Here is a 12,003-nt window from a genome sequence, read left to right as displayed (position 1 = left end):
GTGCTATGTGCCTGTTTCAGATCGTAGTGAGACAAACAGCCATAAGAAAATTGTCAAGTGTTTTATTTTTCTAGAGGAACTGTGAGGCCTACGCCCCAGGGCTTCACTAGAAAGGTAATTACTAAGCCTTGTTTGGAAAAATTCTGAAACTAGGCCAGGCTCAATTCTGGTCCAGTTTTAGTATCTTTCTATGATTTGTAAAAGTTGGGTTAGATGTGGCCAAATTGTTTTTAGTTCATCTTCGAGACTTTTAACCATGCTTGAATTGAACTAGCCCCTATCTGATTCAATTATGGCCCGATTAAAAAATAAAATTAGGCTGGCCCAGTTTGGAGAGATTTGCCAAACAGGTCCTAAAGAAACAAGATACACGCTAGAGAGATACAAACGCATGACTATCCATCCACATAGAGCCTGGTTCCTCGAGGAAAAATAAGAACAGGAAATAAAACGCAACACATTTATAAAGCTTCATCATCTCAGGACAACCCCTAGTCAGTCCAATGAACCATGGTCGTATCGAGCAAGCCCCACGTCGGGTCCGACGAATCGATCCCTCTTCGGCTCTGATGAACCCCTCGTCGTCTCGGGTCAACCCGTTGTGCTTCGACTAACCATGGCCACATCCAATAAGCCCCTTCTTGCCGGCGCTGATAAAAACCCCTCGTCAGCTGTGGTCAACCCCCTGGCCTCGTCAGCTCCGACGAACCCACAAACTAATTCGGCAAAGATTTTCATAATGTCAAGATTTTTGAACTACCAAGTTCTAGAAGAAACTCAACACCCAAATAAATAAATAAAATTATACTGCTCAAAGTACGTTGCTTCCAAACGCTTGTTTTGTTGCATTCAGTAATGCTAATTGAGATATAGTAGAATTTCAACTGCTCATAAAAATCTTTAAACCCTGATGCTTCGAATCCCAAAATATTAACTACCATGCGTCTGTCAACTTTTAACTTTCATTTTAGACTTTGTTAAATTAAGTTTTTATAACTTTTGTATAGCTACTTGTAAGCACAGGTTGTTATCCGGTAGGATTATGGATCCTCTTATCCACAAAATACTCCACTAGCGGAGGGACCGCTACGTTTGTTCATAACTGTTGATTATATAATGAGTGATTGTTGTTCGTTGATGTAATACTCATCTTATCCTTATGTATTGTACTAATTCCTAATTTTCACTTAAAAAAAAATCAACGATAGTTCACTAGATACAGGGGCGGATCCATCTATGAGGAAGTGACCTTAACAGCATGTTTGGCAACCGAAAAGTAAATGGAAAGCGAGGCAAATATTGGAAAGTAGTTTCACTTTCTCTGAATTTTTTTTCCTGTTTGGCACTTGGAAAGTGATTAGAAAGTAAACAAAAAGTAAATGGTGCCACACTAGCCTTTTAGCTCCTTTCACTTTCTCAAAAAAAAATGGAGAAATTGAATGGAAAGTGTAGGGAGACGAAAGAGAAATAAAAAAAATGGAGAAATTTAAATTAGAGCTCAAATTTTATTTTGATAGGAAGTTTAATAATCATTGAAACCTATTATATTGAAAATTTTGAGCTTCTAGTCTGAGCAACACCAGCTCATAAATAATGTCAAAGATATTTGAACTTACATTAATATTTAAGTTCACTGTTTCTAAGTGAAAGTTATATAGCTTTTAGTATAGAAATTTTTGCTCATAAATATGTCTAAGGTCAGGATTATTTTCTTTAGAAGATCTTAACAATATATTAGAGTCTTAGAAATTAATTATACATCATAAGATAACATTATTCCAACTTAAAATAATATTTTTTATTCACATAAGTGGATGTCATGTCAGCTGCCACATCAGCACCATCTCAACTTTCCGTATTTTTACTCTCTTATTTTCCGAACAAGATTTACAAATAGAAAGTAAATAGAGAGTACTTTCTTAAGAAGATACTTTCTCTTCACTTCACAGTTTTTGTTTACTTTCTGGATGTCAAACATGCCCTAACACTAGGAGCCAGATAGGGGTGATAAATGATCGAATCGAATCAAATACTAAAGTGTTCATATTTGTATTTGTTTAAAATTATCGAATTCGAATGCGGACTCTAATATTCATATATCTAGTTTTTCGAATTCGAACTCGAATACTTGCTATTTGATAAATATTCATTAATATTCATGAATACTTATCGAATATCAAAGTATATTTATTCCGCTAAGAAATATGATTTTCAAATAGTATTAAAATTCATAAATAAAAATTATTCTTTTATAATATATGATGTATATATATTTAAATCAAGATTTTAATTAGAAAACATATTTAAGATTATTTAAGTCTTAAAATTAGTAATAAGTAGGAATAATAAGTAGGTTAAAAATATGACATCATATGTGCAATAATACAAATAATAAGTTGTGATCAAATTTTAAACAAATATTTAATAGACAAATGAATCGAATATACATCTGGTTAAATTCTATTCGTTAGTAAACTCGAATACTAAAAAATATTTATTTAGTGGTAAATGAACTACCGAATCGAATATGACCGAATAGTTATTCGAACAATTATCGAACTATTTGTTAATTATTTGGTTCATTTTCCACTCCTAGAGGCAGCAGCAATGAGTTGAATATATGGAAAACATCTACACTCGTTTTCATATTGTTTGAAGGAGGGGGGATTCATTGGGGTGGCTGAGAGGGGGAGAATTGAGGGAGAAGAAGGAAAACTAGATTGGTGTTGCTTTGGCTTTCTCAGTTTGTTCTAGGATATAGATGAATTGAGGGAGAAGAAGAAAAACTAGATTGGTGTTGCTTTGGCTTTCTCAGTTTGTTCTAGGATATAGATGATGATGGGGATTTGCTTTCATCTATATGATAATTTCACAAAAGTACCCCTAAACCTTTCTTAGGGCCTGTTTGGAAACTAGAATTTCATTTCAAATAGTGTATTTGGCCCAATTCTAATGTTTGGATCCATAAGAATTTGAATACTGGATATTGGTCTAAATCCATTTAACAGTTTAAACCTATACTAAACCCATAATTCTAAATCCTGATTGATAGACTGTCATTTGTAATTCCCGTTTCTTCTCTCTCCACTTCCGCTCTCACAAATTCCCCCCGCTCTCGCGATTCCCCCCTCGCGATCTCTCAGCCGACGGTGGCGACGACGACGACGAGATCTCTCCCCGCCGCCATCTCCAAGGGCGACGACCTCTCCCCCTTCATCCGTCACGCCTTCGCCCAGTCCAAGACCGAGGCCCTCCTCCACAACCTTCGCCTCTTCGACCGATCCAAGTACTTCATTCGCGCCGTCGACGACCTCCACTCCCTCCTCTTCGAGGCCAAAACCCTAAAAAGCTCGATCTCCGACTTCAACTCCACTTCAACAATGTCCAGCCAATCTTAGCTCTTCATCGGCTCCTCAAACCCTAAGCCAAAGGTTTGTATTCTAGTTTTATGAATTGAATTTCCAATTTTACAAATTAAGTTGGAAATTAGCTTGCGGACTGAGATTTTTTCGAATTTTTGTGATATTTTGTGATTTTTTGGGTGTTCGGTTATATATTTGTTAAGATATGTATGATTGGATCTAGTGATGTTAGTAATTAAATGTTTGTTGACTGAATTGCTTAAGAATTTGTAGATCTATTAATAATCTCATTGATTTGTTCATGGAAATTACACTGGACATTTTATTTTATTTGCAGGCTACTGTCAGCAAAGCAGGAGGATATTCAAGCTAGAAGTATATATTGTAAGTTCCCGCACAGTTGTCTAATAGAGTACTTTTGAAAAAGTTAGGAGGAATATATTGTGCATGTTATTTATGCCACATGATAGGAGAAGTAGCATTACAAGTCACTAATATTCAAGTAGCTTCCAGTGTTTCATAATAGGCCCATGGATATCCCACTTTGGTAGAGCAGCTGCAGGTCGATCGAGTTGCCTAAGGCAGGTGTAGACCGGTCCCTACCAGGCCTATCATCTCTAATCTCGTACTCGCACGCGCATCCACACCCGCACACACCTAACAATGGCGCACACACATGCACACACAAGATAATAACTTCACTTTGTAACTGGGTGTTTTGTTCCTAACTAAATATTAACTTGTGCTGAATGAGGTTAGACAGGACATAGAGATTCCTTCCTACTCCATGTTACATGTTAACCAAGCAAATTTGTTATGACACAAAGCAATTTATGAAACCAATACATAACTGCATCTTTTTTCTTTTTTTTAATATTGATGGTTCGAGTTACTGGCTGAGGTCCTGACTAATAGTGGGCGTATTGGTTGTTTTGTCCTAACCTAGTAATTAACCAGACAAATCAGGTTAGACAGGTTGATGTGAGATCATAACCTTTGTCAGCAAATTAACTTTATTTTCTTGGGTTAGCTGGTTGAGATCACTACCCTTCTGATGTGAATTCTGGTAATCTCGAGGTCTTTTTTCAGGGAATAGGAATTTCAACAAAAACTAGCATTAATTGACAATTTTTATCCTTACGCAAGTCATTTTCAAACCATTATATCATTTTTATTTTGTTTCATGCTTGGATATATGAATGGTTAATTATGTATTTCACGTTTGTATATGTCTGTTGGTTTGCAATGAGACAATAGCTCCTTCATATATTGATCTGTTGATGGCAAAGGAAATTTTTATTCTAAGGCACAATTTAGTAAATAACCATCTACTTGTCGAATGAGTTATTTTCTTTTTAATAAGAAAAAAGAGCATACTCCTTTCTTGTGCACATGTAGATTCCTTTCTAGTATCCTTTAAGTATGACTGTATAAGCTACTTGAGTTTTGCCTGAGTTTTTTTAATGATTTGTTAATGATTGAATATAGGCAAAAAGTTATAAATTTAACAAAGGGTAAGTTGTCGAATAAAATGAGTAATGATGACTCAATGATTTCTTAATGACATATATTTAGAATGATGTGATTGATGGTGTTTTGAATGATGTGATTATATATTGTTTCATGATGTTAAAACTAGTTAGAGACCATGGTAAATTTTGTTAGTTATTAGTTATATGGTGGTAGCACTTCTTTGAAATCTTGGATCCGTCGTTGACTAGATAATCAATAATTGTAATAATATAGTGGTTTCTCCATTTTTTTTTTTTATTGTGGAGAGGATTTGATTGTCTGCTCATTGTGAATGAATAAAAAGGATCTTGTGCATTAACCAATAAAGAGACATTTTCTTTAACAACTAGTAAGAATTTAGCATTCTATCCATAAAAAAGGGACACCAGATAGTCAAGTGGATATTAATGATTACTACGAATTACAATCCTGCATATTTAAACTAATCTTATGAACACCAATTATTTCATGCTGATGCAAATTTCCATCTTTTCCTTTTCTATTTTCCAGCGGACATACCCAACTAGTTCTTTAATTCAAATATACTTGACGGCAAACGGAATTACTTCGTATTTGGTTGGCCAAAAAATATCAAAGAAAGCAATTAAAAGAAACATATTTTCTATAATGACGTTCTTTTCTTTATTTAGTTCACACCTTAAAACTAAGCACGAATATTTTCTATAATGACGTTCTTTTCTTTATTTAGTTCACACCTTAAAACTAAGCGTGGTTTTAAGCGCGAATAAGAAGTGGCACATTGGCATTGGATGATGTAGCTTATATTTAAGAAAACTCATTTCATGAAATTTTTTTAAGGATTTGGATGGAAACCTACTTTTAATTGTTTTCATCTCTTTTTTTCTTCTTTTTTTTCTTTTTTTTTTCGAATAAGCCAAACAAAAACAGCCCCTAGATCCATGCACACTCAGATTCTTACAATCATTCACAGAAAAATACAGCTACCCACATGATCAGCATGTAAAAGCTTCAGAAACAACCGAGTCTCAACCATACTGAATTCAGGTTATACTTTAGGTTTGTTTTTTTTGGAAACCACCTTATATTTAAGTCTCTTTACACAAACACCTTATGTTTTCAATTTCTACCAATCAACCACTTGAGTCCACTTTCCTCCTAAAATTCCAACAATACCCTTGCCTTTGAGACATTGTCCACTTTCCTCCTAAAATTCCAACAATACCCTTGCCTTTGAGACATTGTCCACTTTCCTCCGAAAATTCCAACAATACCCTTATCTTTAAGACATTGATGTGGCTGGGAGTTTGTTAAACAGGCATCACACGCATTACACGTGCAAATTGAAATGCATGTGCAAATTGGTGAAGAGATTGTCGGGAATTCAGGGAAATTTTATGAGGAAAACGGAGTTATGTAGTTGATTAGAATGAAAACTAACGTATAAAATGGTTTGCGCGAAATGATCTGGGATTTCCAGGGAAAACCGCTATATTTTTTAAACCAACGTATAAAATCATGAACAGAAAGAAATGAATTTACCAAGCAGCTGCAGTACATCCCTGGGAGCGAGCTACTTGTACTAGGACGAAACATTTGATGATCTTCTCAGGTATTCATGTTCATCAATTTAAAAATTCAAATATTGCTAAAACATTTTTACATTAAGTCAAAATTTGAACCGCATAGGAACACTTTTGAACAACCACATGGGACACTTTCGAACAAGGCTGAGCTTGAATCTGAGAAAGCCACCACCATGCAGCAGTGAGTTATCAAGTAGATAGCAAACGTTTGAACAGCTCATGGCTCTTGCTTCAATGTGATATCGATAATCCCAATGGGGGACTTTGGCCGGTAGTGTTCATCAGTGTCAACTTCTTCAATTTCCTGAATACCATAAAGCATTGGAGTTAAGTCTGTGGAAAGAAGACGAGACGGTCATGGGTACAAGAATCAGATTTCGATGAAAAGTTGCTAAAAGTTAACAATTCACGGAAAATGCAATAATTGCCGGGAAAAAAAGAAAAGATACTAGGTTCACAAGAAAAATAGTGACCGCAAGGGTAAGAAAAATTTTCACCGTCACATGTACCTTGTTGCCTGATAGCAAAGATGTACTTCGAGGTGCAAAATACGTTGAACTATTCTATAAAAAGTTGAAGAGCTAAGATGTACTTTGTTCTTTGTGAATATTATAATGTGACAGTATAATTATACTTCTGCCCAGAAGCACAATTTACATGTTCATGTGTATGCATATATCAAACATCCTATATAGTTTCCCTTTTATGACCATCGAATCATGTCTGATATATTGTCATATTGCTAGATCATCTCCATCACTTTCTATGAAGGTCCATGTAGCAGTATCTGCGTTGTTTTGTGTGTGTCACAGCAGCAACCATGTTTCTTAGGTGAGCAAAGGAAGATTTTCTTGGTTGATATTCCAGTGCACTATATTACAGCTGTATGATTAAGCTACACATAATTTGACGGATACCTTTATTAAACATTCAACTGAAAGCACTTAACAATAAAACCTTTACTTCAAACTAGGGTTAGGGGATCTACTATGGGAATTCTTTTCTTCCATCCAAGATTTGTTAAGACTATCTTCCAGATCTTACTTTAATTGCCTCCACCACCCACATATGTTTAGGCCTATCTCAATTCCTTGTTCCCCCATTAATTATTACCAGTAAGTTCTTTTTAACTGCATGCTCATTGGCTTCTATAACAACCAAAAGAAAGATTTGTGCAATTGTGTGAGAAAGACCAAAAGGATGATGGCTAGGCTCTCAGCCACTCTAAGTAAGCCAGTCCATAGAAAATAAACTAGATATGCCAAGAATCTGGAGTACAGTTCCACAAAATGAAAACAAAAATTGGATGCTTACCCAATGTATCTATTATCTCTACACATCGTTCTATTGAATCCTGCTGCACTATCAAACATTTTGCATTACTATAATAACAAAGTCTTCCTATCAGCTGCTTTATAGTCTGATAGATGGTTATTTTCTTCTACAAAATCATCAATTAATGTTGCTTTGACATATTCTTCTACATTATATGGCAGGCTATGGCCAAAAAACTTGGGAACATCTATATGGTGTTGCTTGGTGATACATTTCAAGTCAGAAATATAATTTTACCAAAGATTCATTAAGGGGAAGAACGTTTATGTCTCTTGGTGCTCTCAGACTGTTTGCATCTATAGGAAATTCCACGCAAAAACTAGCAATTTAGTTGATAACTGTCCTTTACAAATGTTTTTCTTAATACACAAAAAGAGTTTAATTAAGTTGTACCTCTTTCGATTACTCTTCTATTTTCCATTCTTCATTCTCCCTCTTTTATCTCCCTTTCCTCTTTAATTTAGGCATCTTAAATCATAAAAAGAAAGTTTCCCCATGTGTGAAAACACATGACGCGTCTGATACATGTGGTCAAAGCTATGAGGTCAAGGAAGATGTATGTGCCAAATCGTCTATATATATTTGTGATAAGCAACGATATTAATCCTTTCGAGACTAAATGATGGAGCAGCAAGCACTTAAAGATGAACAAATGGCACTCAAAAATGTGACAATGGAAAGAGAATCAGGAATCATATTGATTAATATAGAATTTGATACTCATTTTGACATAAAGGAAAAGAAAAAGTAAAGCAAAGGCAACTAGTTGATTACCTGGACGACATCTTCCCCCTTGATTACTCTCCCAAACACAACAAGTTTGTCATTTAAGTCTGGAATTGGAGCAGTTGTAATAAAGAGCTCAAAACCCTTGCTTTCTGATTTAGCCTTTGTGGTTCCAAGCATAAATGCCTCGTGCTTTGGGCTGATGCCACACAAGAATGTTAATGCATTAGTGAAAAATATAATAACTGGATGAAAACTACTAAGCATGCTAACACAGTTTGGAGTTCCATTAGAAGGAACATATAACTGTTAGAAGTAAGAAATTAACAAAATAGGGTACAGATGATAAACCTCATAGCAAATTTACTGTGGGCTTTTCCTTTCAGAGTCCAATCCTCTGCAGCCCCAAGATCTTGGAAGTCACCTCCTTGAATTACATAGTGTTTGATTACTCGATGAAAAGGCATCCCTTTGAAATGTCCTTTTTGACTGCCAAATGAAACATTCATCAAAATGCTAATGATGGAAAAAGACATGAAAGAGATGAAAAATAAGTACCGCTTAAATAAGATATTTTGTGGAATTGCTTCATTAGTTGGCTTATATCAGTGCCAAAAGATGAATGTGATTCCTTTTACCAAATAATCAGCTACAAGCCACATAATCTTAGATGTTATGCACATTGTTTGCCTTAAGACATTTGTTTATGAACTCTAGGATATCTTTGAGAACTCTCTTTGACCGTATATGCATAAACCACATAAAACAATTACAAGCCAACTAACCTTCTAGTCCCCTTGGCAAGCCACTCTTTTTTACAAAATTTTCTTAGGCCCGAATTTGGTACTAAATTGAGAGGTTCGATATCATGTTAATAGTACGGTATAATGCATACATTTATTCATATCTTCTTAAGACCTTTCTCCCCACAAACTTGCTCTTCACAGGCAATTTTATTCTATCAGGAAACAGTTATACTAGCAAAGGAAACAGTTATACTAGCAAAGCTAACAGGCTATAGCAGGAAAAGACAAACAAACACGTAACACAACATTAGCAAGCACATCTCCAAATTATAAAGTTAGTAACAAACCCTGCATCAGGAGAAGTGCTCGTATTTTGCTCCATTTTCACCTTCTTTTCCAGTATAAATGGCATAATCCTCCCTTGTCAAATACCACACAGCCCCTCCTGTGAAGCTTATGGTCATAATCTATGTTACGTGGGTACTTCAAATCAGAAGCTGTATCCATACCTGACACATACCCGTACCCGTACCGATACTTCTTGGACACTTTTTGAATATATGCATATGATTATTCAAGCATACGCTCAATTATATAATACATATTTTAATTTAAAACAATTCTCATAGGCTTTTTGGACGTATATTATACACTTCACATTTATTTCTTATATAACGATCTTATGTAAATGAAAAATAATATTGATCTTACATAAGTTATTAATTTTAAGACATAAATACACGTAATATACAAATATAGCCATTTCCCCATACCCTACCTTGCGATGATGTGATATCCCTTATTTAAATCTAGGTACTGGGACATAGATTCCATGTGGCTTAAAAACAAAAGGAGATGACACCCCCTAGGTCCAAACAGGGTCGGTTTTCGTATGCCCTGACTGACGCAAGTTTTTTTTTTACAAAATTAGGTCAGGTTGGGATCAAATCCATTTGGTCCATAGCCTACCCAAAAATCTAATCATGTTAGATTCTTTCTATACTACGACCCTGAATATTGGGGCTTGTTTGGGAATCTGGGTTCATTCTGTTCCCGTTAGACAGGTAATCGATTAAATTCCCAGCCCCATTACAACATATTTCACATGTTTCTAAACTGATATAGCAGGTGTATAGCAAGCTTAATAACAAAATGTATAATAGATTTCACTGTGCACGGCTGCACATTGAATATTGATGAAATCACGAGAATAAGTTTACTGAATGCTCACCACAAGTCAAGGAACTTATCCACAACCTCAGGAGAAGCATCCTTATACAGCTCCGCAGTTATTGAACCTTTTGCAGTGTTTAAGATCTATTACAACATTCAAACAATTAGAACTAAGTGGAGAATAATATTTTAGATTCCAACAATGTTAAATTAAATAATGAGACTAAGTGCATAAAATAATCATAATGTGCTCTAAATACGTACACAGACGGAAAAAATTCTGCTGAAATAAAATTTCTCTTAATAACAAATTAACAATTATGGGCCTCTAGCTCTTTACAAAGACAAAAAGAAGCAATTCCTGGCTAAATACATAGTTAACGTTAAGAGTTGGCTATCAATTATAGAGCACTACATGTTATAAAGGTAAGCGAAGAACATTCAAGTAATGTTCACGTAGGTGTGCTCTCTTCCTTAATATTAACAGACCTGTAGATGTAACAATATGTAATTCTTATAAAGCCATTTCTCTTGTTAAAATCTACTACAGCCTTATAGAGAAAGCTTGCTATTCTGTAAAGCATCAATAGTGATACAGTAATACAATAGGATACTACTAGAAATATCAATAAGTAATTCTTATAAAGAAATAGGATACCTTACATCAAGCTCTGTTTGTTCCCATTGCAGATCAGGTATGAAAAGCACCGACAAAGAGATGTATTATACATGTTACATAGTTTTGGATACATGAAGTGTATGAGTGAATTCATCATTCAAGCATCCGTTTTCATCCTTAACCAGAAGTCATGACAAGCTAAACAAATGTTTACTGGATGTTGCTAGGTACGTATGTCTCTCCCACTGAAGGATGCATATCCAAGTAAATTCCAATGATACTTATCAACAAACCTAGTCTAAAACATTAGAAAAAATAAAAAGCAAATAAAAGTAATCAGATGACAGATGCTAGTTTCAGCAATAAATTCAGAACACATTTACATACACGAACTGCCTATGTATCATGTATCTCTTTGTCTGCTCTCTTTTTCATAAATGGCATCATCAATACCATATATTACTGTCCCTATTTGTCATGTGAATTTCGTGCTTTTCTTTAGCTTACAGACTAAGTGGGCATCTGATAAACCAGGTATCAAGTTTTTTGCCAGTCATATGAAAAAAAGGTAATAGAAGGAAATGGAACATTCAATTCAATCCTCGCGCTTATAGTCTTTGAATAATAAGAACAAAAAATAATTAATAACACCATAAAATTGCATCAAATTTTATCCCAAACTATTGAAGTCAAAATAGCAACCATGGCCCCCATAAACATGCAGATCAGTCATGTAATATATATAACCACTATAGGCTATCATATTATTAGAAATGAGTCTGCTCACATTACATGCATGTGATCTCTGTGCAATTTCTTTTTCCTCTCTTTACCAACAGCCTCGCTATCATCATAACAACATCATTGTTGTAATCAAAACTATTATCATGTCCATGCTTTTTTAGTTAACAACTAAACAGTGTAGATGTGAAATTAATAGCACAGGAATATCCCACTCTACCCTC

General features: G+C 34.9%; 1 protein-coding gene across 2 annotated transcripts in view; it reads right to left on the bottom strand.

Annotated features, from left to right (window-relative positions):
* LOC109833288 (peptidyl-prolyl cis-trans isomerase CYP21-4-like) overlaps positions 6,365 to 12,003 on the bottom strand; it is a 10,707-nt gene continuing 5,068 nt past the window's right edge. The window contains exons 5-8 of one of the 2 annotated variants that reach the window (XM_020400895.1): positions 10,478 to 10,563; positions 8,852 to 8,989; positions 8,549 to 8,699; positions 6,365 to 6,743 (exon numbers count right to left, since the gene is read on the bottom strand). In XM_020400895.1, coding sequence (XP_020256484.1) covers positions 6,657 to 6,743; positions 8,549 to 8,699; positions 8,852 to 8,989; positions 10,478 to 10,563 — 462 coding nt within the window. In that variant the 3' untranslated portion in view covers positions 6,365 to 6,656. Of the gene's footprint in view, positions 6,773 to 8,548; positions 8,700 to 8,851; positions 8,990 to 10,477; positions 10,564 to 12,003 lie in introns of both variants that reach the window. The other variant, XM_020400896.1, reaches the window with a different exon arrangement.

Source organism: Asparagus officinalis, chromosome 3 (genome assembly GCF_001876935.1).
Source record: "Asparagus officinalis chromosome 3, Aspof.V1, whole genome shotgun sequence".
Taxonomy (NCBI): domain Eukaryota; kingdom Viridiplantae; phylum Streptophyta; class Magnoliopsida; order Asparagales; family Asparagaceae; genus Asparagus; species Asparagus officinalis.
This window is presented reverse-complemented; position numbering and strand designations above follow the sequence as displayed.